The sequence below is a fragment of the Acomys russatus genome, chromosome 7 (genome assembly GCF_903995435.1).
Source record: "Acomys russatus chromosome 7, mAcoRus1.1, whole genome shotgun sequence".
Taxonomy (NCBI): Eukaryota; Metazoa; Chordata; class Mammalia; order Rodentia; family Muridae; genus Acomys; species Acomys russatus.
The window spans coordinates 36,707,138-36,735,091 of record NC_067143.1 but is presented as its reverse complement, the minus strand read 5'-3'; the positions used below and the strand labels follow the sequence as shown (position 1 = coordinate 36,735,091).

The following is a 27,954-nucleotide window of genomic DNA, read 5'->3' as shown; positions in this document are numbered from 1 at the left end:
CCCGGAAGGCGGGGGGGTGGGGGGGCGGCGCCGGCCTCCGGGCGGCTCGACGATGGCGGCGGCGCGCCGTGTGCTCGCACGCTGAGCAGAGCCGCGCTGCAGGAGGATGGCCTCGCTCGGGTCAACCGTCGCAGGGGAGCCGGTGGCCGGAGCCGAGGCGGAGCTAGGTCCTCCGGCCCCGCCGCCGCCGCCTCCGCCGCCGCCGCCGCCTCCGCTGCCCGCTCCCTCGCCGTCCGCTCTCGGGCCGCCGCTGCCCCTGCAGCGCGAGCCGCTGTACAACTGGCAGGCCACCAAGGCGTCGCTGAAGGAGCGCTTCGCCTTCCTCTTCAACTCGGAGCTGCTGAGCGATGTGCGTTTCGTGCTCGGCAAGGGCCGCGGCGCCGCTGCCGCCGGGGGCCCGCAGCGCATCCCCGCCCACCGCTTCGTCCTGGCGGCCGGCAGCGCGGTCTTCGACGCCATGTTCAACGGTGGCATGGCCACGACGTCGGCGGAGATCGAGCTGCCGGACGTGGAGCCCGCCGCCTTCCTGGCGTTGCTGAGGTGAGCGGCGGGCACGCGGAGCCGGTGGCCGGCGGCCTGGAGGGAGGCGGCACCCGGCCCGGCCTGCGCCGACCCCCGGTGACCTTGGGCCAGGCGAGTCGGCCGCCTCCCCCGGTTCCAACCCCGGCCGGGGATGCTCGGGAAGGCCGGCCAGTCGTGACAGTGAAATCCGGCGTCGCCATCCCAGCGGCGTGCGCTTTGCCGTTGAGGGGCGCTGTCCTATTCCAGTACCGGAATTGTCGCCTGGCCTTCAGTGGGCAGAGTGTAGAGGACGGGGCGGGCCGCCCTGAATTGCACACTTGCCAGATTCGGTTTGGTTTGAAGGGCGCGGTAGCTGAAGGTCTTGGAGGCCAGGTGTTTTCAGGTTCTTCACGATTTGTTGTCAAGACTCGGGAAAGTAATAGCCATAGCAGCTAACTGGCTGGCCCGTTTCCTGTTTCTGCAGACAAGGTGACATTTGCTGTATCCTAAAGCCCGCTACTGGTGGTAAGGAGTTTGCTTTCAGGTGGTTTGAGGGTAGGAGACTGATCGCTGAGTAGTTTTCTCTAATGGAGGGGAGTAGCATTTTGGCGTTACTAGTTTTTTAATCACAGCAGTTCTGTTAGGGAGGCATACCGTGTTGTTTACCCTAATTTTACAAATGGGACTGAGGCCCGGAAAAGCGAGTCGTCCAAGGTAACCGATCCAGCTCCCAGAGGACCATATGCGTTTCATTATACGAAGACGATTTTGGCTGCCTGAGTGATGCGTTGTTTTTAAGATAGCAGAGTCTTGAGTAATTCTGACGTAAACAGACAGGTCAGTGGATCACAAGAGTCCACAAAGGCTCACTGCTTCATCGAGAAGATGCAGACAGTGAAATAGAAAGTTCACACGAGAAATCATGTTGAGTCCCCGTTAATAAATGGATAAGGAATGATAAGAAAAGAGAATATACAACTAAAGAATGTTTAACCTCATTATTAAATAAGGAAATGCAAAGTAAAACAGAAGTGCTTTCTCATTCTCATCAGCCCAACCAGATCTTTTGTTTTGTTTTGAGTTTAGGTTTTTATTTTCTGGGCTGGGCCTAATTATGCAGGCTTGATATATTTGCCAAGCCAGCTTCGACTTCAGCCTACCTTCAGCCCCCTGAGTGCTGGCCTGCCAAAAAATTTTAAGAGATGACTATAGGAACACTTTCTGACAAAAAGATGTTCATTAAAAGCCTTTGAAAAATAGTTGTACACCTTAGATTTCTACACAAAACATTAAATTATTGAAAAACTACAGTAGCATTTGTCACAATAATGTGGAAAGGGAAAAATGGGCAATAATAGGGCCTCTTGATGGACTATAATGCAATCATTGTGATGTTTATGTTAGCATTTAAATTCTGTGCCACATAGTAACTACTGAAAAGCAATGGAACAAACATTATATACCTGGAGATGGAGAAGGAAACACGAATTTGCCAAGCAAGATGGTTGAACTGGAAAACTGATAATAGTATCTTTTTCTCTTTTTGTTCTCAGGATTTCTAGCGTTTAATTCACTCGAATTTATGGGGACAGGTGTGCAGCCTAATGGCTAGTATTTGGGTCATTTGGATTTTGCAGTTGACTGGGGGGACTGGATATAGCTTGCTTAAAGTGTGCAGTTTAGAAGTCTGGCCTAAAATAATAGGCCAGAGAGGTGGCGCAGTGGGTAAATGCTCCTGCTGGCAAGCCTGAAGACCTGAGGTAGATACCTGTGACCAGGGGATGGAAGAGTGAGCTTCTCCTGCAAGGTGTCCTCTGACCTCCGTATGTGTGCTGCTCTGTACCTGCCTCCACACACATGCAGGAGAAAAAAAACCAAAACAACAACAACAGAAGGATTCTTTGGCCACCTGCACCATGATCCACTTGGATGTTAAGTTTGTAGATTTCTCCTTTTGGTATCATATTTGTAGGTGAAACCTTAAGGCATTTTTAATACTATTCCTAACTGATATTTACACTGGCAACTTTGAGAACTATCGAGCTAAAGCATTTGGAACTCTTTAATTGATAGTGCTAGAATAAAATTATGGAGGAGGCTCTTTTCATACTTAAGTTTTAATTCATATTTTCCTTGAATGTGCTAATCAGTTTTAATAAAAAATTAAGTTAATTTTAAAGCCATTGAAATGCTTTTTCATTTTTTTTGTTTTTAGTAAATTATATATTTTCATGATATTCAAGTTCTTGTCATTTTTCTGTTCCGAAATGAATGTCTAGACTAATTTTTACTTAGGCATTGACTAGCTTTGAAACATTGGTATCACATTTAATATTGTATGACAAGTCTGGTAAAGCTTGCTAAACTGGACGAGTAAGGTAGCTGATGCATATTTTTCTTGTTTTTACAGCCTTAATTAACATTACTTAGAGGTTTATGGACTTAGGTTTTAAACTTTCCAATAAACTGTTCACTTAAAGTTCTCTCACGTATAAATGGTGTTCTTGTTCATTTGACAAACACTGTGTCTCCCTGTGCAGCTTATTTCTCAGTGTAGGAGTCAGCAGTGAACAAGTGAAGTCCTTGCTCTCACAGAGTGAATAATTACATAAGAGGGAACTAGGACATGATAGCAAGACTGACAGTGTTTTGAGGAAAAATAATCAGGCCACAAGAGAAAAGCTTTCCGAGGACGGGAGGGGCACGTTTTAGGCCTAAACTTTCTCCTGTTCCAGAAACTGCAAGAGTGAACCCGCGTGCTTTGAGCAGATAAGAAGAAAGTGGTAAATGATAACAGCAGTGAAAAGATAGAGTGACAGGTAGGTGAGGCAGGCTGAGAGGCGGAGGAAGGAGAGAGCGCACAGAAGGTTTCAGTGGAGTGCTGCGATCCTCTTTACACTTTAAAAACGCTGGCTGTCAATAGATTAGAGAGAGGAGTAAAATGGGAAGCAGGGTGATAAAGTGAGAGGTTTTGTAGTAGTCCACTTAGATGAGAGATGGTGGAGAGCTGCCAGGAAGGTAGTGGATATGGTAAGTGGTCAGATTCTGGTTATATTTTGAAGGTGGAATCAGAGAAAGTTAAGAATGAATGGCATTTAAATGATTTAACTGAATGAAAATTAACTTGGGAAAAAAGTGGATTGTGGAGTACAAGGATGAAACCCTGGGATCTTGCAGCTCTAGAGATAGGAAGGGAAAGGGAGCAATGTTACAGTTATTTTTATGAAACTGTATTTGTTTCTCAGTTTGTTAACCCAGCTATCACACATGTAATTGAGACTCTTCTATATTGTTTTAACAAGCTTCACAGCACAAGAACTGAGCAGCTATTACTCCGTTCTTAACCCTCTAAGCTAATGTGGCTTCCTCCTACATCCCAGAGATACTGCTCTCCTGTGGCTCAATCCCCTACTTCCTCTCCCAACTCCACCTCCCCTGGCTGGCAGGAAGTTCAGACCCCCCCCCCCCCAGCTATTGGCAGTAACCTGCTTTATTGGCATACCAGGGGACAGTTTGGGGCAGTATTTACACAACATTGAGAAGGGAGCGTCTCAGAACAAGCTGCAACCAGATATTGGGGGGTCAGGGTGGGGTTGTGCAGAAATCAGCATTTGAATTACACAATAACCTTAAGCCTACAGAGCTTGAAGCAAAATAGGCATGCGCCAGTGAAATGAGAAAAGGAAGCAGGAGCCTGTTACTCTGAAAGTCAAGTCAAAGAAAATATTTGGAAAGTGAGAGTGGAAAAATTTGTCAGCTGTGTTAACTGGTACTGAGGATTGCATAAAATGAAAATGAGTTCATGATGGTGTGGTAAGGTGTAAGTTGGGAAGCAAAACACTACTGTGTTCTTACTCATGATTCCTAGGGGAAGAGACCTGTGGCCTTGATTTTAAGTTGTAGTTTTGGTGCTCCTCTCTCCGGCAGATTTCTCATTATTTGACCATACTGGAGTATACTACACTCCTCCCTGCACTTCTTTAACTAAATTACTGTCTTTAGACCTCTTTCTGTTCTCACTCCAGCACTCACGTCACCGTGGATTTTCTCTGAATGAATTAGGGACTTTTGTTTGTTGGATGCTGGTTAATTCTTAGAGGTGTTAAAGGCCACTGTGGTCTGATCACTCTGCCCCTTTTCCTAAGTCCACACAGTGTCCCCACCTGATTACTGGTGGCAGTTTCCTTCTTTAAATGCCTCCCTTCCAAGCCATCTTTCATCTGTACAGCCTCTACGTAAAAGACAGTAATTATTATACTTCAGGTAATAATTTGGGGCTTTACTTTTTTGATTAAATCACTGTTTCCTTCCCCTCCAGGCAAATTTGTACACTAGCCCATTTAATCTCCCAGCATGTTCTGGTTACATGCCACCCTAGAGACACCACTCCAACACCTGGTGGTTTTAGACAGCCATTTCATTATCTTCAGAGCTGTGTGGGTTTGCAGGATCACCCGATTGCTTGGCATATCTTTAAGGTTTCAGGAATGGATTTCAGATAGCATCTAGGGCTGGGGTCGTATAGAGGCTTTGACTCAGATTCTGGGATGATTTTCAAATAGTCTGAGGTCCTTCCTTTCTTTCCATGTACCTTTTCTAGCTGGTCATTTCAGCAAGCTTGATTTCTTGGACAAAAGTAAGAGCTCCCAGGTATTCTTAAAGTGTAGGCTCTAAACCAACATATTTTGCTCAGCTACATTCGGCTAATGAGTGGTGAATGGGAGTCATGTGAACCAGCAAAGATCTATGTAACAGCACTAATATTGAAAGGCATGATGTAATGTGGGGCTTCCTGTGTGGTTAGTTATTGTATCTTAGTGCCTAATTGAAGCTTCTGTTCTTCTGGCATTACTTTTTAAGGATTTCTTTATCAAACTGTAAACTTACCCTTTCTGTAGTCTGCTACCTACCATAGTGCCTAATGCACACAGTCCCTCAGAAAATGTCTTTGAATGAAATGGATCATTGGGACACAAAGTTCCTTAGACGTCAGCTAGTACTCCTTTTTTTTTTTTTTTTTTTTCTTTCCTAATATAAAATTGTTCTCACTCTATCCTTTCAAAAATATTTTAATTCAGGGTTGAAGGAACAACTTAAAAGTTAAATTGCTGGCCTTGTAAATATGAGGGCCGGAATTTGGTTTCCAGAACCCACATCAAAATGCCAGCTGTGGCAGGCATGCACTTGCAGACCCAGCGCTTGGGGAGGCTAACTCAGGAGGAACCTTGGGGCTCCCTGGCCTCTCTGGCCTAATTAATGTGCTCCAGACCACTGGGACCCTGCCCTCAGAGGAGATGAATGGTGGTCCAGAGTTGACCTCCACACCCACCCACTGCATATGTGCACCATATATGTGACCAGTTACAATTCATGGTGTTTCTAAAGGTAAAATCAAATAAACTACTTGGGGATCTATACTCTAATACCTAGAGCAATAGTGAAGCTGGCTGTCTCAGTTGAATCATCCTTATAAAGAGGGTGTTATGCTGATGAACAGTGTCTGCAAGCAGGGCTTTAGACTCATGAGCCTTTACTATGATTGTGTTCCTTGATAAAAGCTAAAGGTTATTACCAAAGTGGAATTTAATAAAAACAGTTTGAATGTGAAGGATCACGTGCAGAATAATCTAAAATACAGTTCTTTTTTAATACTAGGAATGTCTTCATAGAAGCTTCATGCCTGCTTAAGTTGGAGCTCCCAAACATAGATTCAGCTCAGTGTCCTTGTCTCCCATCGCTCTCTCATTTAAAATGATTAATTGAGAAATATTAAAGTCAATATGCTTGTTGCAGAGAAGAAAAGGAGAGGGTTTGGAATGGCCATCCTGTAGAAAACAGACAATGCACTTAGCAGTTGTGTGGATAAAAAGAGAGTAGGTGAACCTGGAACCCAGAATCTGGACCACAGATGGAGCTGTTCTGGTAGAACCCTAGCTAGGACTTGGTAGTAAAGAGGATGGAAAGAAAGCCTAGTGCTAAGATATGGTATTAATTTAAAGCCCCCTTACAGACTGCCTCAACCAAGTGCTGATGACAACTGAAGGCACCTTGGTTAATTTGAGCAGGCTGCCTGGCAACAAATAAAACTGCTGGCATGATTTTGGGACCTGGGTAAAGCTCTCATAATGGCATGAGGGGTCCTTGACCTCAATGCTAGCTTCCCACTGTAAGGTAAGGTGCTGGTCACCAGTTTCCACATACTGGGAACTCATGCCCCAGCCTTTGTGTTTTCAAGATGTTTTTACTTGGAAACAGACCAGCTACTAATTACTGAACCTGGGGATAGTGACCTCTTGACATACATAGAAAATCTGAATGTGAATGACAGAGACAAAAGAACACATGCATTTCAAGGAAGCATGAACTGGAGGGAAAAGAAGACTTAAAATTTTTGTCAAGTGTCTTGGGAACTTGAGAAAAGTTTTTGTGTCCATAAAACTAAGACATAAAGTTGTGGAGAGAAGAAAAAGGAATAATCAAGAACAAAGCAGTGTTTTAGAAATTTGAATGTGATTGCTGGGCAGAAAAGTAGGGTTAGAAGAAAAGGAAAAGAAATATTCTACCAGCCATGGTGGTGAGTGGAGCAGGAGAAAGCTGCTAAAATACAGAGGAAAACTTTTTTTTTTAAAGAAAATTAGATCATAACAGTAAACAGCGAACATTTACTCAGGGTTAGTTTTGTTGGGTTATACTGAAAGCTTTATGCTTTTAACTTGTGTTTATTCTCACTGCAACATTACAAAAAGATCGATTATTTTCATCTCTTCAGAGGGTCATACCATGATAATTTGCTTAAAGTTGCATACCAAGTGAATGATAGCACTAGTTCAAACCCACACAGTTTCTCCACCTCTCCCCACAAGTATTGTTTGTAGAGATTTGGTTGAGTCCACTGATAACCTGTGGCTACAGGGCAACTGGATTATTAAATTATTTTATCCCTCTAGAGCCCCAGCACTCTAATCTGTGGTTATTGTGCTGATTCTGAAATGACTATGAAATGCTTTAAAGAATAAGAAGTATCTACTATCAAGAAATAAAATGCATTTAAAAAAATTTTTAAAATGTGACCTTGGCTAATGGTAGATTTACTTAAGTGACTGTCCTTTGATGAGGAGGGAGACACTGGTGAGCTACTGTTCTTGTATGCAGCTGTGGGGAGCCCAAGGTTTGGTTTAAGGATATGTAGGCATAAGGTTATTGTGTAGTTTAAATGCTGATTTCTGCCCCCCCCCAATGTCTCTGGTTGCAAGCTTTGTTCTCAGAATTACCTGTCTAAATGTTGTATAAACTCTGCTCCCCAACTGTCCCCCTGATACGTCTATAAAGCAGCTTAAAGCCAATGGATGAGCAGGGGTGAGACTAAGGCTGCACTTCCTGCCAGCCAGGGGAGGAGGAGTTAGGAGAGGAAGCAGGGGGTTCAGCCCTGGGTAGAGGTCCAAGGAGGATCAGGAGGAAGGAGCCGAGGAAAGCTACAAAGTGCAAGTATCGCTGGGATGTCTGCTGGGAGTGAGACAAGACAGCCTAGAGGGTTAAGAACAGGCTCACACTGCTCACACTGCGGTGTGAAGCCTTGTACTATAAAAGTGTTTCACTTATTTATGTGATAGCCGGCTTAAGAAATACGCTAAGGGAAGTAACACGGTTTTATAAAAATAACTTCAACAGGGACGAGTGTGTGTGTATCCTGAGCACTGCTTACCCTCCTGAAGACAGACATGCTGTGTACTTCTCAGGAGTAAGAATGTGATGTCTGTGCAGATGCTTCTTACCTACCCTGGGGTAAATTTTAGGGCTTATTCTTTTATTTATTTGCTCATTAAACTTTAATTGTGATAGATTGCCTGTCTAAAACAATACTGATCATCTATTTAAAATTTCCAATCCTTTTCAGATTTTTGTATTCAGACGAAGTTCAAATTGGTCCAGAAACCGTTATGACTACTCTTTATACTGCTAAGAAATATGCAGTCCCTGCCCTGGAAGCACATTGTGTAGAATTCCTCACCAAACATCTTAGGGCAGATAATGCCTTTATGTTGCTTACCCAGGTAAGTAAATATAGCTAAAATAGTAGCCTAAAGATTGAACATAAGCCGGTCGTGGTGGTGCTCACCTTTAATCCCAGCACTCAGGAGGCAGAGGCAGGTGGATTGCTATAAGTTCGAGGCCAGCCTGGTCTACAGAGTGAGTTCCAGGACAGCCAGGGCTACACAGAGAAACCCTGTCTCAAAAAACAAAACCAAAGAAACAAACAAACAAAATGAGAACAATATCAAACTGAACATAATTATATGTAAATATTAACATTTCCTGGATAATTCTAGATCATTTAAAAGTATGTGGCTATTTTTGTTTAGTTATTTTTTGTGATTATTTGGGGGGGAATATGTATTTATAAGAATTTTAGAATAGAAAAGTAAATTAAATTAATATGCTAAATCATAGGTAACAAAACTGAAGCCTATGTGAGTGGGGTTATGTGATACCAGGTTAGGTAGCTGCTTAGGATTTGAGAAGGCATTAAAACACAGTGTTCTTGCTACGGTTGAAAGTATGATACAGTGACATTTCCTGGACATCTTCATTTTCAGTTTTTTGTTTTTGTTTTTGTTTTATCTGAAATAAACATAGGAGTTTTAAGATTGACAATCTTTTATTTCTGTGCCAACACCTGGAAGCTCCCTGACTCATTACTGGAGCAGTTATGGTATTAGGGTCATATGAATATTCTTTATACCACATTAAGTCCAATCTGTACAGGAAAGTACCCATATTGTAAGTGTGCGGCCTAGTAATGTTTTTATAAACTAAACATAACTCAAGGACCATCAGCCATTCATAACATGTATTATTTAGCATTTTTGTTGTTGTGTCTGTAATCTCACCTTCTTTAGATAAAAATAAATTATTTCTCTTTTTAGACACATAATTTGTGTGAACTGTGTTTAAAATTAGGAATTGATAAAATAAAATCCTGCCTGACACGATGGCTCATGCCTGTAGTTCCAGCACTCAGGAAGCTGACAGAGGCATTACTTAGAGCCCAGAAGTTTGCGATTAGCCTGGGCAGCAACATGCAAGTCTGTGAAACAAAGCAATTATATATTCCTGTTGAATTTACTACTAGAAATAATTACTGGTGACTCCTAGATCAGTTCTCATTTTATAAATGAGAATTTATAACTGCCTGTCTAAAACCTCACAGGAAGTGATACAGGAGGGCCCAGAGCTCATCTTTGTGGTTGTTTATTCTGCCATGTGGTAAACATTGGGTGCTTTAAAACAGACTTCTTTATTAAATATTTGTACTTGAAGAAAGACTTTGTTGATGTCACTCTTCTTGGACATGGTTACGGAAATCCACATATTCCAGAGACCAAGCTGGCTAGTAGTAATAGCAGAATGGACTGGAGGGCGGCTGTTGAGTTGGATACCTTTCTTAGTAGTTTGTATACTTTAACTAATCCTTACTACACGCTTTTCATGAAATGTTGCTATTCAGAGTGAACACTTATGTACCATTATGAAACTGAAAGCCTGAGGGGAGTTAGGGAAAGAGCAAGGTTCTGAGTTCAATCCTAGGTATGGGCAGAAATTGAGGCAGAGGTGAAATAAGTTAACCAAAGCCATATAACAAATATGTGCTATTTCCTGTATAACAAACACAAACAAAAACATCAGATAAAAGAATCTAATAAATAGGTTGATATTAAAATTGATGTATTATTTAAGGAATTTTAATGTATTGGAGCAGATTAAGTAACAACTTTTTTGTTTTGGTTTTGAGATAGGGTTTTTTTTTTTTCCAGGCTGGCCTCAAACTCAAGAGACCCGCCTATCTCTGCCTCCCTAGTGATGGGACTAAAGGTATGTGCCACCGTGCCAGGCTAAGTAACAATTTTTTGTTTGTTTGGTTGGTTGGTTTTTTGTTTTGTTTTTTGAGACAGTGTTTCTCTATGTAGCTCTGTATGTTTTGGAACTCTCTTGCTCCCAAGTGCTAGGATTAAAGGCATGTGCCACCACCTCCTGGCAGTAACAACTTTTATATTTCAAATTCTGTTATTTATAAACCAAGAAACTTGGTTTATCCTTAAGATACTCTTTTATTATTAAAAATATATGAACAAATAGTTGCTACCCCAAAAATGTGTATAGAGCTTATTTTCCGTAGCTTGAAAGATAATTGTTTTATTTGAACAACAAATAAAAATAGTCTGGTTGGCCAATTAAAGTATTTGTTGATGAACTGGGCCTGGTGGCACATGCCTTTAATCCCAGTATTCAGGAGGCAGAAACAGGCAGTTTTTTGTGAGTTTGAGGCCAGTCATGTCTACATAGTGAGTTCCAGGATAACCAGGGCTACACAGAGAAAGCCTGTCTTCAAAGAAACAAGCAAAAATCTGTTTGATAGATTCCCACTGTATAAAATGCACTCGTTTTTTAGAAGAATGAACTCTGGCTGTAGACTGGACCCTGTACTAGAAGGAAAAATGTTACAAAAATAGGACCAGGTCAAAGTTACAAAACTAAAATCAGCCATTAAATTAATAGATACTGTATTTTGTATTTGCAAAAACTAATTAGTAAAGTTACGTGAGAATGGCTTTATTCTTAGGAAATTTAAAAGCCCACAGTATATGCAACTTGGACTTATGGGTCACCTCCCCCAACACCCCACAAATGGGTGTATGTATACACAGGCTTTTATGGAGGGAGAGAAAGGACAAGATACAGTAGGTAATCTTCAGATAGGTAATCTGGATGTAGAGTACATTGAGGTATGTGTGTGTGTGCTTAAATTCCAAATTTTGTGGGACAAGTTACATGAAATAGAGTTAATGTGATACTAATACTTTTTATTATTTAAAGCTAAAATTAGCAAATTGACAAAGCAAATTCATATAAACAAGCCCAATGTGTAATCCAAGGAAAACATTTGTTCAGTTGCATCTGAGTTATTGAATCTGGGATGGAGAAATGACTCAGTGGAGTGCTTATTGTAAAATCAAGAGAAGATACATTCAAATCCCTGACAGTCACATAAAGTTGTGCTGTCAGTGTGCATCTGCAACACTAGCTTTGATGGGCAGAGACAGGTCACAGCCAGCCAGCCTACTTCAGCTGTTGAGCTTCAGGTTCATAGAGAGACCCTGTTTCAAAAAGTTAAAGTGAAAAGTGACATCTTCCTCCGGCCTCTGTGTGCACACAAACAGTTATATACCCACACACATATGCTCACATGTACTAATCACATGTGCACACACATACACAGAAAGTCATTTATCGAATCCTTTAAAATTAATTTCACTGAGGCTAATGAGATGGCTCAGCAGTGAAAGAGCATTTGCTGCTCTCATGGAGGACCAGTTTCAATTTCTAGCACCCAAATGGTGTCCCATCCTTCTGTAACTCCAGTTCCAGGGAATCCAAATCTCTCTTTGGTCTATGCAGGCACCAAGCACATGCACAGTACCCATTTATACATACACACAAAATGCTCATATGCTAAGATAAAAATAGCTAAATCTTTAAGAAGATAATTTTACTTAAGATTAAATGAAGACCTGTCAGTCATGTCAGGTTATGGGTGTCATTTCTGGTGTGGTTAATTAGTTGGCTGCTTGGAGCTATGGTGCTCTGAAGTTCTTAGACAGCACCCACCACAACAGGAAATGTTAAAAACATTGTAATTTATTTTTTACTATTGATAGTTGCTGTTCTAGTTCCCAGTGAGGTAAGACTACAATGTTACATACTGGCCCGCATCATGTCTGACTGGACGATCTTAGACAGATCGGTGGACACCACTGAACTGGGTGCTGTGCTTTACCTAACCTGGAGAGCTTGTGAAGGATCACACTAAGTTATACACAGGCTGTGATAAATCTGCATATGAAATAAAAGGACAAGATTGCTGATAATTCGAAACATTAGTATTCCTTAGCCTTCTGCTTCCCATTGTCAGAATTTGTATAATTAGCAATTACAACTGTCCACAGTATGAACTTTGAATGTGCCCAGTCTGAAGGTAAACAGAGTAAGATTACTGTTTCTTTGTATGCATAGGCACGGTTATTCGATGAGCCTCAGCTGGCTAGTCTTTGTCTAGACACGATAGACAAAAGCACGATGGATGCAATAAGCGCGGAAGGGTTTACTGATATTGACATAGGTAAGTTCCCACTAAACAAAATGTTTACGTTCTAAGCATAGCAATGTCTTGTCAGCTTTGTTGGAAACCTGTGTAAATTAGTGTGTTGGTCAAATGATTGAAGGTCTATAAGCTGTGCTTTCTTCTTAGTGACAGTACCCTGAAGGTCCTAACTACCTCAGTGTGCTCCAGCAGGCACCAAACAATTAAGATTGCTGGCCGTCTTCATGGGCTTGCACTATGGTCCTAGACACAAGTAAAAAGAAGAGTAAAATGTGATTTGTCTTGCTAAATAACTGATAAAGAACAAAAGTAACAAAATATGTGAACATTAGGATTTAGCACCTTAGATTAGCTAGCATGTAACAGTCACTTTTGTTTTTCTAAGTAGGTATCAGATCTGTGGAAGATAATTACTTGGTAACTACAAAAAATTGAGATGTTACTTTATTTTATTTTATTTTTGAGACTTTACTTTAAATTGGAATTGTTTGGGGAAAATTATGACACGAGGTTCTGCCTGAGCCTTAAGGAATGGATGGCACTTGGCCTGGGGTGTGACTTAATGGTAGATGGCCGGCCTGGCCTGCATGAGGCTCTGCTTCCATTCAGCACCACAAGAAGCAAAGTGCCTGATGAGCGAGAAGGACAGCGCTGGCGTTAGAGACAGTGGAGTCACATGGAGGAGGTGTGGCAGACAGGGGCTGGCAGATAGTTCCAGGTAGAAGAGGACCATGGAGTAAGGGGTTAGGATTTGAACTTTGTTTTGCAGGAGAGAAAACCTAATTCCCATAGGTTAAATTATCTTTTATGATGAACTGGAAATATGTGTCATCAGTCCCTCTTTTTTGGAATTGAAACTGATATATACCCTCTTTGTTTCATTTGCAGATTTTAAAAAAAGGTATCTCATACAAAACAATCAAGAGAGAAATAAATTTCCTCCTCATGTTAGAATTCCTCGCTTCCTTTCTGACTGTCTTAGTCTTCACCAAGAAGTCTGATGCTCTAGAATTTTTGTATTCTTTTCTTTCATTCACAGCAGGAGGAGGAGTTTTTAAACATGTATTTTTAGACCTTCAAGCTTAAACCCTAGAACTTAGTCTTGATCATTCTTTTTCATTTGTGCCCCACATACAGTCTCAGCACTTTGAAAACAACTCCTGCGCTGACCATTTCTTACCTGCTGCTGCCACATAAGCTAGTGTGCTCTCTCTCATTTGCATGGCCTAGAATGATGTTCTTAAAATGAACATTATCAGGCTGTATTACTTCTGTTTCCACCGCAGGAAGAATTTAATTCAAACTTTGTATAAAGCTTTTTGTGACGCAGGACAGATAAGGCTTGGCTGTAGCAACAAACCCCAAAGTGCATTCTGGCTCCAACACAACATCTTAGAACTTTTCCCACCCTTGATAAGCAAATATTTGGCTTTTAGTGTGACTGCAGAAGGTCGTTTTTTAAAATAATTTTATATGTATTTCTGAATAATTTATTTGCTCATGTTTAGTACTTAGTTGATTTTTGTTGTGTATAAATATAGCAGTCTTTGAATTTAAATTTAAAATGTAAGGTAGCAAGATGGCTCAGTGGAGAAAGATATTGCTGCAAAGCCTAACAGCCCAAGTTAAATGCCTAGGACCTTCTTGGAAAAGGAAAGAACTGATTCCTCCAAGCTGTCCTCTGGCCTCCAAATGTGTGTATACATGGACACATAAATGTAATTTAAGAGTTTTAGATTTAACGTAGATGTTTTATAGTAATACCAATTTTGCTTATGGTCTTTAGAGAATAAGATCCCATGAAAAAAATGTTTGCATGCATCTAGAATATCCCATTTTATTTTATCAGTCTTTATTAAACAATGTTTCCTGAATAAATTTTGAATTCTATGATTATTAATGCTTATTATATTTTACTTTCGAGTGACGCACTTGGGGTCTCTAAAGTGTTTTACTTACTTATTTTCTAAGCTCATGTATGAGACTAGATTGCTTTTCAAGTATGAATGCCTACTCTTGTTTCCTTCTTGTTTCTGTTAGGACTCACTTTGTAGATCTGGCTGGCCTGGAACTCACGTTGCTCCACCTACCTCGGCCTCCCTGAGTGCTGGGATTACAGGCATGTACCTGGCCACATTGTCTCTTCTGTCAGGTTTAGTTTTGCTGGGTTTTTATGGTAAGGTCTTTAATCCACTTGGACTTGTGTCTTGTGCAGTGATAGTCATGGATCTATTTGCATTCTCCTACATACTGACGTCAGTTAGACCAGCGACATTTGTTGAAAATGCTTTCTTTTTTCTATTGTATATTCCTGGCTTCTTTATCTAAAATCAGGTGTCCATGGGTGTGTGGATTTATGTCTGGGTCTTCAATTTGATTCCGCTGATCTGCCTATTTTTATGCCAGTACCGCGTGGTGTTTATTACTATTGCTTTGTACTACAGCTTGAGATCAGGGATGGTGATATCCTCCAGAAGTTCTTTTAGCGTAAAAATTGTTTTAGCTATCCTGGGTGTTTGTTCTCCCAATGACGTTGAGTATTGTTCTGTCAAGGTCTGTAAAGTGCTGTGTCAGAATTTCGGTGATGATTAAGTTGAATCTGTAGACTGTGTTTGCTAAGTTTTCCTATGGAGACTCTACTGACCCACGAGCATGGAAGACCCTTCTGTCCTCTCATAGCTTCTTCAGTTTCTTTCTTCAAAGACTTAAGTTTTATCATACAGGCCTTTGACTTGCTTGGTTAGTTACCTCAAGGTGTTTTATATTATTTGTGGCTATTGTGAAGGGTGTTGTTCCCTGATTTCTTTCTCAGCCCCGCTTGTCATTTGTATATAGAGGGCAGCTTTCCCCCCTGAGTTAACGAGTTAATCTTTGTTAGCCCACTTCGCTGAAGGTGTTTATCAACTATAGTAGTTCCCTGCTAGAAATTTTGGGCACTTATGTGTATTTTCATACCATCGGTGAACAGCAATGCTTTGACTTCTTCCTTTCCGATTTGAATCCCCTTAATTTCCTTTAGTTGAATAGATACGGAGAGAGCCTTGCAGAGACTCCATGTCTACCTCACCAGGCCGGTCAGTTGTTCTCTCCATTCTTGGAGTTTCTTGTGAGTGAGGCCTCGCGGCGGGTGGGGGCGGGTGTGGGAGGCCTAGCCACCTGTGATTAATTACCTTTGTGGTGTATGGCCTCTCCCTACTACACAAGGAGACCACAGCAAATTCAGCAGCACACTTGCTGGTTTCTGTTTGTGTCTCACCCAAGCATGGTGGGGCGGTTCTTCAGGCTGTTCACTTTAGAGCTCTGGTGGAGAATCTGAGCGTGAGGCTCTGTCCCTGCCACCTGTGGTGCCGGGCCGTCTCTCCACTCGTGTGTGCCCAGCCCCTGGTCTCCTTTACTTTCCAGTTCCCTGTTGTTGCACTGTTGTGTCCGTAGTAAAGAGCATCCCCAGCCGCTGCTGCTGGTCCTGTGGGTGCTAGTTGGCTGCCACTCCTGGCTAATGCTTTGCAGGCGTCTTGCCTTAGTTTTTTAATCTTTTTTTTCTTCACTCTTTCTCTTAGGAAGAGTTTATTGGTTTTTTTCCTGGTTACTGTCTTTAACTAGGTTGCAGAGGATGCTGCTAATCCACCATCCTACCTGCAAATCTTAGTTTTTATTAATAGTTCTAAGTATCTAGTCTGTAGTTTTGTTGGTTTGGGGGTTTTGTGTATATGTGTTTTTGTTTTTTTTTTTTAAGCTGAGATTTAAAAATTTAGTATAAATAGTACTTTGTAAAAAAGTATAACACTCTTTATTATTGTATTTTTTCTGTAGATACACTCTGTGCAGTTCTAGAAAGAGACACACTGAGTATCCGAGAAAGTCGACTTTTTGGAGCTATTGTACGTTGGGCAGAAGCAGAATGTCAGAGACAACAATTGCCTGTGACATTTGGAAACAAACAGAAAGTTCTAGGAAAAGCACTTTCCTTAATCCGGTTCCCACTGATGACAATTGAAGAATTTGCAGCAGGTAAGGCTGCATCACTAATTTGAAATTAGTTCCAGAGCAAAAAAAAAAAAAAAAAAAGAAGTTACTAAGCACTAGCTACATAATAAACATGTTTCTGTAAAATTGTATTTAATTCTCATAAGAGCTGTTGAGGATAACATTTACATTTTATAGATTAGAGAAGTAAACTAGAAAAGATTTAAGTGCCTTGCCCAAGGTTAGAGGAACAAGTCTTTTTAGCCTTTATGGTTGCTGCATCTGATTAAAATGAGCCAGACCTGATTTTCAATTTTGGTGTGTGACTGCCATTCACATGGTAGTTTACAACACTCTGTAACCACAGTCCCAAGGGCCTGATGCACTCATACATTAGAATAAAATAATAAGAATTAAAGAGAGCATTCATATACATGTCATTTGGTATACATGTAAATATTTTTGTTGGAGCCGGGTGTGGTGGCGCACGCCTTTAATCCTAGCACTCGGGAGGCAGAGGCAGGTGGATCGCTGTGAGTTCAAGGCCAGCCTGGTCTACAAAGCAAGCCAGGACAGCCAAGACTATGCAGAGAAACCCTGTCTCAAAAACCAAAAACCAAAAAAAAAAAAAATATATATATATATATATATATTTTTTTTTTTTTTTTGGTTGGGCATATAATAGTAGAACTACTAAGTGGAGAGTGAATATTTTAGCGTTAGTATATCCTGTCATTTTTCCAAAGTGGTTTAAAGTCCACATTGAAGAACAACTGACAAAATTGGGTCTGATTCTTAATGCTTTGTATCATTACAGTTATAGTTTGCTTTGCATCACTGTGATTAAGACCATGCATGGCCGAAAGCAACTGGAGGAGGAAAGGGTTTATTTCCTCTTACAGCTGAGTCCTTTCCTAACACATACCTGGTATCGGCTTTAACCCACAGCAACAAAAACAGTTATAATTTTATGGTAAAAGTTTCCTCTTAGAACTGTGATTATAGGTCTATGTCTAATTTTTCAAATATTTGAGGACTTTATTTTTTTTCTCTCTTAATTTTGGTGTAGTTAGAGCATCTATTCTGTATTATCTTAGTCCTTTGAAATTTGTCGAGATTTGTTTTATGTCCCAACGTATCCAGTCTTACTAAATATCCATGTATACTATGGTGGATGTAGAGACAGAAAAATCTGATGAGTTCTATACTTGCTTAACATCTTGACTAATCCCATATCTACAAATATTGTAAAAATATTGTTCAAATTTTCAATCTCTATTTGTCTGGTCAGTTACTAAGAGAAATAAGTTCAAGTTTTTGGTTTTGGCTGAAAATACCTCCCTAGTTGGTTCCATAAATCTTTTCTTTGTATATTTTAAGATTCTATCATTAGGTACATTAAATTTTATGATTACTTTTATTGGATTTATACCTTTATCTTTATTTTATATCCCACTTTAAATCTAGTAAAGTTTATTTTACAACTTTGACACTGCTGTAGTTTTACAACCTTTTAAAAAAGCTTTTCTGCATTTATATTTTCTAAGGATTTATTTTCAATTGCATGTGTGTGAGAGGAGGTATGTGCATATGATGCAGGTGCCACACAGAGCCAGAGGTCTGAGATCCCCTTGGAACTGGCATCACAGGCAGCTGTGAGCTTCTACTATCCTTTTGGTGGGTTACTTGATAATATACACATGCTTCCTTACATGATTTTAGAATTAAATCTTAAAAATTAAAAATTTCAAATAAACTTTCCCATGCAGTACAAGAGACTTTACTAATAACACTCTCTTTAGCGTTTGGTGCCATTTCATGTATTCTACCTCTTATATATTGTAAAGCCTGTAAGACGCTGTTATCTTAAAAGTTAGTAGGCAGTTAGGTAACCTGTACATTGATTCTTTCTGGTGACTGCTGTGCTGCTCTCCGGGATCTTGTCAGTCAAGCTGAACAGTGATTCTCATTAGCCGCTGTTAGACCTCAGATTCTCTCAGCCCCTCCCCTGCTCTTTTCCTCTGCAAACATCTTTTCCTGCTGTCGTTTTTTCAGGGTTCTGTTTCTGGGCCTACAACTTCAGTTTGGCTGCTGTGATCTTGTTTTCTTTTGGCATCCATTATTTTCATTGGCCTAGTCTCGTTACCTCTTCTGAAGGATGCATACCTTTTCCCCCGTACTTTTAGGATTTTACATTAGCCTTACTTTCTAGTAAGTTGTTGACATACTAGGTCCATCCTTTTACATAACAGGCCTTAATTCTTTGATTTACCTCTGCTAATTTTAGTGAATGTGACTTTACCTTCTTTAAGTTGTTACATGTTTTTCGAGACCTGAAGACTTTCTTTTTTGTTGTTTTTTTTCTCAAGACAGGGTTTCTCTCTGTAGCCCTGGCTACCCAGACACTCACTTTGTAAACCAGGCTGACCCCAGACTTAGTGATCTGCTTGCCTCTGCCTCCTGGCTGCTGGGATTACAGGTGTGCCACCATCTTTAATCCCGGGCTGTCTTTTTTTCAACTAAGGAAATTTCTCTTGCTACAGGCTTGAATTATTCATTTTTAACCTTAAAAAGTGTGTGGGTAGTGCAGTGTGATGCACGAACATGCCCAGGCCAGAGGCCAACCTTGGATGTTGTTTTCTTCAGAACTGGCCACATTGGTTTTCTTTTGGGGACAGTCTTTCTTGTCCTGTGCCTGCCTTTGCCTCTCCAGTGCTGGGATCACAAGTGTATACTTCCATGCCTGGCTTTTTACATGGGAGCTGGGGGTTCAATTTTGCAGACTAAGGTAACTCCTTAGCCCTGAACCTTACCATTTTAATCCATCTGGAGGATGATGAGTTTTCATTTTTATCTCTTGTTCATCATATACAGGTTCAGTTCTGTTTCTTATGTCCTCTCTTCCCTCCCCTCCCTGTACTTTCTTGCTGGTTTCCTTTATACTCTTTCCTTATTCACAGATTATAAGTAATAAAGCTTGCATCATGTATGTCAAACCAGTATCTTTTGTTATTTTGTATGCGATTTAAAATTTTTTTTCTTTATTTAAATCAGAGTCTTGCTGTGTGGCTGCTGTGATGTGGAAGTTGCTGGGTAGAGTATGCTGACCCTGAATTTACAGAAATTCAGCTGCCTCTGCATCCCAAATTCTGGGATTACAGGCATGCACCACCACACCTGGTTGTCATGCTGAAAATTTTTTTAATTCCGTGTTTTTAAATCAGTAGGCACCAGGCAGTGGTGGTGCATGCCTGTAACCCAGTACTTAGGAGGCAGAGGCAGGCAGATCTGTGAGTTTGGGGCCATCTTGGTCTACAAAGTGAGTTCAAAACAGCCAAAAAACCAAAAACCAAACAAACCAAAACAACAGCAACAACAACAAAACTCTGTCTCAAAAACAAACAAACAAACAAATAAACAAAAACCAGGTGGCTTCCTAATCCAAATTTCTAGTATTTTGAGGTTTCTTCTTCCTCTGTTCTACTGGCTTTTTAAAGGATCCTGCCTCTTTGTGAAGGAGCAGCATTAATTCTGTAAATTTAAAGTACTTGGCATTTTTTTCCAATAAGAACAGTGAATTGGAAAATTGTACTGTATGTGGTTTTCTATTTTCACAGCTTTGCCAACCATAGCTCTCACCTTCTAAACCCCAGAAATAAAGTATTATTCCCCGTCTGTCTGTACTGAAATGTCCCTTTGTTCAGATTTTACCCTCAGACAAGTATTAAGTGGGAGATGGAAGGTCACAAGTACCAGTGTGTCCTTGGAGGTGATATGCCACCAGAGAGCATGTTTCTTTTGGTGAATAGAAGTCTGTGGTTCTCAGAAGAGTGGACAGAAAAATCCTTTCTGCTATGGTGGAGTTCATCTACGCCTTCACTTACCTTAATAACATTCTTTCAAGTTAGCCTCAGAAGGATTGATCAAAACTTCAAACGTACGCTGGGCAGTGGTGGCGCATGCCTTTAATCCCAGCACTCTGGAGGCAGAGGCAGGTAGATCTCTGTGAGTTCCAGGCCAGCTTGGTCTACAAAGCCAAGTCCAGGACAGCCAAGGCTAACACAGAGAAACCCTGTCTCAAAACAAACAAAAACTTCAAATGTATACTAAAATTTTATATGCTGTTTTTTTCCCTATTTCTCCAGGTCCTGCTCAATCTGGAATTTTGTCAGATCGTGAAGTGGTAAACCTCTTTCTTCATTTTACTGTCAATCCTAAGCCCCGAGTAGAATACATCGACCGACCTCGATGCTGCCTCAGAGGGAAGGAATGCTGCATCAATAGATTCCAGCAAGTAGAGAGCCGCTGGGGTTATAGTGGAACCAGCGATCGGATCAGGTATCTGTAGGAGTGTGGGTGTGGGACGTGGGTGCAGACAGCAGTCAGAGGTTAGCCTTTATCCTCGTAAGAGGAGGGTGAGGGGTAGTTAATCAGCATTTTTTTATAGCTTGCTTAATACAGGATGAGGCCAAAGCAGCACACAAAGAAATAAATAATAATTAACTGCTTTTAGCAAATAAGAGGAGGAATAAATGATTTAAATATTTGATTCAAGTAAGTAGAAAATGAACATAGAAAGAGCCCTAGAGAACTTAAATAGGCAAATGAAGAAAGTAGTGAGTTAAAAGAAAATTGATCAATTCATAATCTGTTTTCCTTAAAAGATCAACAACAACAAAAAAATCCTAGCAGAAGCAGTTCTTTAAATTCATATTTAGAAATAAAAAAGCGACTGATATGCTGAAATTTTTACTTTAATTCTGGGCTTACTCTGTGCTAATAAATTGAACATCTTGATGGAATGGATCATTTTATAGGCAAATATAAATTATCAAAATTGACCGAAGAAGAAAGCCTGAGTAGACCAGTTACCCTGGGAAGAATTAAAAGTTATCAGAGAACTGTTCATTCACAAGGTTTTTACAGGTGAGTTTTTATCAAACACTGAAGGAACAGCACTTCCTTGAGCAGTGAGAGAGGAGACCGCCATGTGGGTAGTTACTAAAGGGAGCAAACTCCAGCACACATGTTCTGGATCAGCCTGGCCTTGTAGAGGACATTGTACATGCCCACTCTGCCTTAACAGAACAGTGCTGTGAGAAGAAATGCAGTGTGTTGGCAGAGTGAGGGAGCAGCTCAGTGTGAATGTATTAACATAACATAGCTCAACACAGTAGGAGACCACAGGAAAACAGTGGTTCCAACAGACAGTGGAACTATTGAGGTGGGTAGGAGGAGATGCCTTTGATCAGATTTTACCTTTGTACCTGGTGTTTAACTATTAATAGGGTATGTCTAGAAAGCATTTCTCTAACAATGACAGACTATTAAAGAGAAATTAGAAATTGAAAATCCAGCTAGACATACCTACCAACTTTGCTGAGTTTCGGCAGTGGTTGAATGCAGTCATAAAAAAGGCCTTCCCATTAACTCTGGATGTACATTAGCATATAGCTATAAGAAACTCAGTTTTTCTGTAGTAAATATTTTATACTTTAATGACTTAAAACTCATGTTGTTGGGCTGGAGAGATGGCTCAGAGGTTAAGTGCACTAACTGCTTTTCCTGAGGTCCTGAGTTCAATTCCCAGCAACCACACGGTGACCCATGACCATCTATAATATGATCTGATGCCCTCTCCTGACCTGCAGATGTGCATGAAGACAGCACTGTATACATAATAATAAATAAATAAATCTTTAAAAACTCATATTGTTCTAATTTAGAGGATAAATGGCCTATCTATAATACAAATACAGTACAGTTTACCTGTAATATAAATAAATTCAGCTGATAATAACAATTTAAGGAGAAATGGCCAGGCATAGTGGTGCATGCCTCTAGTCCCAGCACTCAGGAGGCAGAGGCAAGGCAGATCACTGTGAGTTCGAGGCCAGCCTGGTCTACAAAGCGAGTTCCAGGACAGCCAAGACTACACAGAGAAACCCTGTCTTGAAAAAAAAAAATTAAGGAGAAATAATGAAACTGATAGTAAAATTCCTACTTTGGGTAGGACACTAGCCGGCAAACTGAAGTGTACATCTCTCTATATGTGTACACTCTTACATGTGCCAGCTACAAAGTATGCACACATTAATACCTTATAGTCTAATATTTGATAAAAGTGAGTCCATTCTATGTATTCATACTTCTGTATCTGAACTTGGAACTCTTACTCATTACTTTTCTGCCAGAGTCTGCATATCCCCAGGCAGACTGAAGGGAAGGGCCGTGCAGCGGGAGAAACTCTGCTCTGGGCTGGTGTTTAGACGAGGTCCGGGTCAAGCAGCTGTTAGCAGCGTGGTCAGTCACTGAGCTCCAAGTGCCCTTTTAGTAAGATGAAGATAACAGTATAGGATGAGTCGTCCGCAGGGTTTAAGTCTAAGGTAGGTGTGCGTCTTCACACATGACAAATGCAGCTGTGGGTGTAAGCTGGCATGTGTGTGAATATAGACATAAACACCAATGGCAACAGTGCCTGTAAGAGTTTATGTATGTATATGGTACTTGCTGTCTATGGAAGTCAGGCAAGTCGCACTAAAATACCTGCAGTTTGTAAATAAATATGATTACAGCTTACAGTCAAAATGAAAATTTCCTGTCACGAATTGTGGGATTCTCGGCTATGGAAGTCCGTTCTTTACATCACAGGTGTTATAGCATCACTGGCTCCTTGCGCCTCTAAACCTTACGGTAAAGAGAACCTTACCAAAAAACCTCTTGGAACTAATGAAAGAATAGTTGCTGCTTAAAAATATAAATTTGAGATTATTCTCACCAAAATTATGTTAAATAAAATGATTAGTGTTACAGAAATGAACAGTGGTGACAGTTGTGCAGTGATGTTAATGTATTTAATGCCACTTACCTGTATACTCAATGCCTAATGTGCTACAGTTTATATATGGACTGCCACAATAAGAAAACCCAAGACTTTAAATGTAAAAAAAAAGATTTTGACTTATATTGAGTAAATAACATTGAAGTCTATAATTCACTATATTGTAGTAAATTACCTATTTATTATGTTAAGCATTACTGTAACAGAGTAGGAGTGAACTCGAAATGGCGAGCAAACAGCGCTGTGTAGACACGGAGCGCCTTGGCTGGAGTCACACTTTGATAAATTGACTTGAGCATCTTAGGAAATTATTTTCATAAGTCCCATGTTTGGGGTAGAGAAGTGGCTAACAAAATAAAAAGTTAATTTGTGAGAATAAATTCTCCTAAAAAGAGAGGAGCGGCTTAAATGTGAAGAAGAATGATCGGTCTATGAAAAGTACTCTATGCCACACGGCGTGAAGGTCAGAAACCAGGAGGCCAGTGAGCACTGAGTGGGGTAGAAGAGAGGGAAGGGTCAGCCCTGAGAACCTGCAGCGAATCACAGTCAGGTTTGCTTTTCTTATGATCAAGAATTAAAAATACATAGTCTGATAGTGATTTTTAATGTAGTTCATAAAAGCAGGTTGACAGGATTCGCCTCTGGATTCACAAGGTGCTTTAAGTGATTTCTCACCTATCAGCTCATCTTCGGGCTGTTTTTCTTTGTGCTGAGGATTGATGACTTCTCAGGACCGAGACACGTCCTCTGCCACCCAGCCGCACACCTGGGTAGTTTTCTGATGTAATTTTAAAAAGGATGAAATACCGATTTTGTGGTTTAAAATTACTGTTACCTTACTATATTGGGTGTGTGGCACAGCATGCGGGTAGGAACATGTGAGCACTCCCCTTCCCTGTGGTGCCCAGGGTTAGAACCGTCACACACTAGGCAAGGACTGTGACCCTGAGCTGCAGCTGCAGCCTGAGCCGCGTATACATCTTTGAAAAGATGACCCTGAATGTTTAACACCCCTGGCTGCCTTCTAGTCTCTTGCCACTGTGTTGTCCAGACTGCACTTGACCTTGTGAGCACAGGTTATCCTGCTTCAGCTTCCTGGGTAGTGTGGGCCATGAGTGGGAGGAGCCACGCCTGGCTGAAGCCTTTTGACTACAAGAACTTAGGATAATATAAATAGTTTGCTAAAGAAGTGAGTTATTGTATGAAACGGAGCTTAGGGCCTGCACATAAGGAAGAATTTACTAAGCTGTAGTCGTGTGCCAGTAGAAGTAAAAATCAAAATATTAGCTGGAAGTTATTTTGCATTACAGATTATAATTATACAGTCTTTTCAGTTGCCTTTGTATTAATGCCATTTTTTTACACATATATGAAATGAAGTAAGATAGATCAATATTTCTTGACTATTGTGACCAAACTAGACTTGCTAATTATTTTATGGAACCTTTATTCAAACCCATCGATATGAGTTAGCTCCTGTCTCCAATTATGTACCACCAGTTGTTAATCCAGTTCATTCATACTTAACACAGTGTATAATTATTATTTATTCCCTTCTTTTCTAGTTTATCACTATCTTCCATTTGGCAAAGATAGAAACTGTGCCTTGTTCACCATTGTCTCCTGACCAGCCACACACAGTGACTAAGTGTGATAGGCCCTCAGTAAATATTTACTGAACTGATGGATTGTCCAAGTTTGGGACTTTGATCTTAATGATTAGCATGTTCATGAGAGAGAGTTGGATGAGTCCACCATAGAAGCAGCCGTTATAATAACGTAGGTATTCAGGTTACAATGCTTTGACTGTACAGAACAAATCCTACTTGAGTTCTTCAGTTCACGTTAGGTTTTGTGGGAAAAGAACTTGACATTTCCCAAAATGTCTTTTTTGATAGTTTTCTCTTTGTAAGTAAAATTCAGGTAACACTTTTAAAAGGCTATAGACTTCAAAATGGGACCGCTCAGAGAACTGCTTATGTTATTGTGCAATGGGCTTCTTTCTCACAGGTTCACAGTTAACAGAAGAATCTCTGTAGTTGGATTTGGTTTGTATGGATCTATTCACGGGCCCACGGATTATCAAGTGAATATACAGGTACTCGCCTCACTGTTAGCATCCTGAGACACAACTGCAACTTCAGTAAATTCTGCTCTGACAAAAACCCAGGTGTCATTTTCAGAACAACCAGAAAGCATCAGTAGTATTTTTAAGCCATTGCATCTTTGTGGTCATTGTAAAGTAAAAAATCTAGTTTCAGGAAATGTTGGTCCTTTATAAAAGTATTAGCATACCTGGAATCTTTTGTCCTGGACACCCTTAAAAGTAATTGACTTAAAATCCCTTTTGCCCTTTCATGTTACTTGCGCTTTCGCACCTTGAAACTATCTCATCACTCACACTGCCTCAAGCACTCTCTTCATTTAGGAGTGTCTGAATAAACACTGCTTCATGGTTTTGTTCTGTTTTGTTTTGTTGACAGGGCCTTGCATCTGAGGCTGGTCTAACTTGCCATCCTCCCACTTATGTCTTTCTAGTGCTGAGGCTACAGGTGTGTGCCTCAGGCCTTAGGCTGCTCCACTACAGTTCTTTCCCAGAGGGCACTAATGTCCAATCTGAAAGAGTGTTGAACGCCTCGTGTTCTGGTCTATCCTTCCTAACAAACTGATACTGTCTCGTAGACTTCATCCCCTGTCAAGGAAAACTACTTATGAACTATATACAATGCTCTCCACATATTTTATACATAAAGTACAAAAGTAAGAGGGAAGGAAGTAAAGCACATTTCAAGGTTTTATCAATAAAACAAGACCGTGCCTTCTAAATGTTACTACTGTGTTCTCTTTAATAACAAAAACTTTGAACCTTGTAATCAAATGCATGCTTTTTAAATGTTGCTACTTTGTATTTCCTGTGCCTACAACAAATCAAAGATCTGGTTCTGTGACAGCCAGAAACAAAGGAGAAAATTATTTTCAATTAGTTTTTGTGTATTGAATTAAATCTGTTAATCCATGTAGAGGCACATGTTCGTGTACATGCATAAGTGTAGAAGCCAGAGGAAATCTTGGGTGTCATTCCTCAGGTGCCATCTGCCTTAGTCTGGAGTCAGTCTCGTTGTCCTGGAACTCACTCTGATCTGCAGACCAGGCTGGCCGCGAAGTCACAGTGTAGGTGCTAGGGTCTTAATCAGAGCCTCAGGGTTATGGAGCAGGTACTTCACCCACTCAGGCGTTTCCCCAGCACCTCTTAAATCTCACTAGAACCATCTAGAGGGCTTTTTCGTTTATTTGTAAGTATGTATTTTATTTTGTGCATGTCTAAGTGTATGTATGTGCACTGCGTGCATGCAGGAACCAGAAGAGACCAGGCATTTTAATTTCAGAAAATGCTGAAAGTGAACATGCTGAGTAGGCTAGCCTAGGAGTAGGACATGGGCTAAACAAGGAGGAGAGACCCTTCCCCTCCAGCATCCCCAGTGTCTTTGGTAATTAGAGATAAGTAGAGAGAAATCAGAACACGAGAAGTTTACAGCCTGGGTTGCAGTTTCTAAAACTTGATATTCTTTCCCACAAGACTGTTCCAATCTAACTTAAGTGTAACTTCTCTTGTAAAATCACAGATCATTGAATATGAGAAAAAACAAACCTTGGGACAAAACGATACTGGGTTTAGCTGTGACGGAACTGCTAACACATTCAGGGTCATGTTTAAAGAACCGATAGAGATCCTGCCCAACGTGTGTTACACAGCATGCGCAACACTCAAGGTAAGAGCCACTCTGCTCCCCTGGCTGTGCCCACTCTGCACTCGAGGCTCCTGGCCTCTGTGTTTCACAGTCACTGGCATGGAAGATCCTTAGAAAATGGAAGAGGAAACCAGAGCTAACATGCTCTGCCGCATTAAATGCTGTCCAGCACAACTCTGTTCTGAGAGAAAAGTTCTTCCCAGAACTGGCCCTCTGTCTAAAGGAAATTGAACTTTGCACAGAAGATAATATAATTGTTTCCTTAAAACCTTTTTACAGTTGTTAATGACTAAACTCTATATTGTTGTTTTTAAATTTGTTTTTAAGCAAAAAACTCTCTATTTCATTAAATGACTGCATGAAAGCGTATACTGAATCTGTAATGAATAGAGTAGACCAGTAGTCAAATCAGAACACACTGAGTGCTTCTTAAATGAACCGTTTATTCCCATTTAGGGTCCAGATTCTCACTATGGCACAAAAGGACTGAAGAAAGTAGTACATGAGACCCCTGCTGCAAGCAAGACTGTTTTTTTATTTTTCAGTTCCCCTGGCAATAATAATGGCACTTCAATAGAAGATGGACAGATACCAGAAATAATATTTTATACATAATCTAGTGTTAACAGCCATTCAGTCTAACCTCAAAAGCATAAATGACTGGCTACAAATAGTTTGAGTGTCATTAGTATTTATAATTGCAGAATAAGAAACATTTTAGTTTTTCAGAAGAAGTAGAAAAG

General features: G+C 40.6%; 1 protein-coding gene across 1 annotated transcript; it reads left to right on the top strand.

Annotated features, from left to right (window-relative positions):
- Nucleotides 1-29: 29 nt before the first annotated feature.
- On the top strand, nucleotides 30-27,954 carry Btbd1 (BTB domain containing 1). Its single transcript, XM_051148836.1, has 8 exons — nucleotides 30-540; nucleotides 8,396-8,552; nucleotides 12,571-12,676; nucleotides 16,469-16,666; nucleotides 20,767-20,959; nucleotides 25,473-25,560; nucleotides 27,086-27,232; nucleotides 27,668-27,954. The coding sequence occupies exons 1-8, from the start codon at nucleotides 107-109 to the stop codon at nucleotides 27,824-27,826; spliced, it is 1,482 nt and encodes a 493-aa protein (XP_051004793.1). The 5' UTR covers nucleotides 30-106; the 3' UTR covers nucleotides 27,827-27,954.

What these genes read in the sequence shown, in the direction of transcription:
- Btbd1 (XM_051148836.1), top strand. Translation starts at nt 107, where the DNA reads ATGGCCTCGCTCGGGTCAACCGTCGCAGGGGAGCCGGTGGCCGGAGCC. An exon ending in CCTTTATGTTGCTTACCCAG is followed by an intron (nt 8,553 to 12,570) that starts GTAAGTAAATAT and finishes TTGTATGCATAG; the next exon opens with GCACGGTTATTCGATGAGCC. An exon ending in ATTATCAAGTGAATATACAG is followed by an intron (nt 25,561 to 27,085) that starts GTACTCGCCTCA and finishes GTAAAATCACAG; the next exon opens with ATCATTGAATATGAGAAAAA.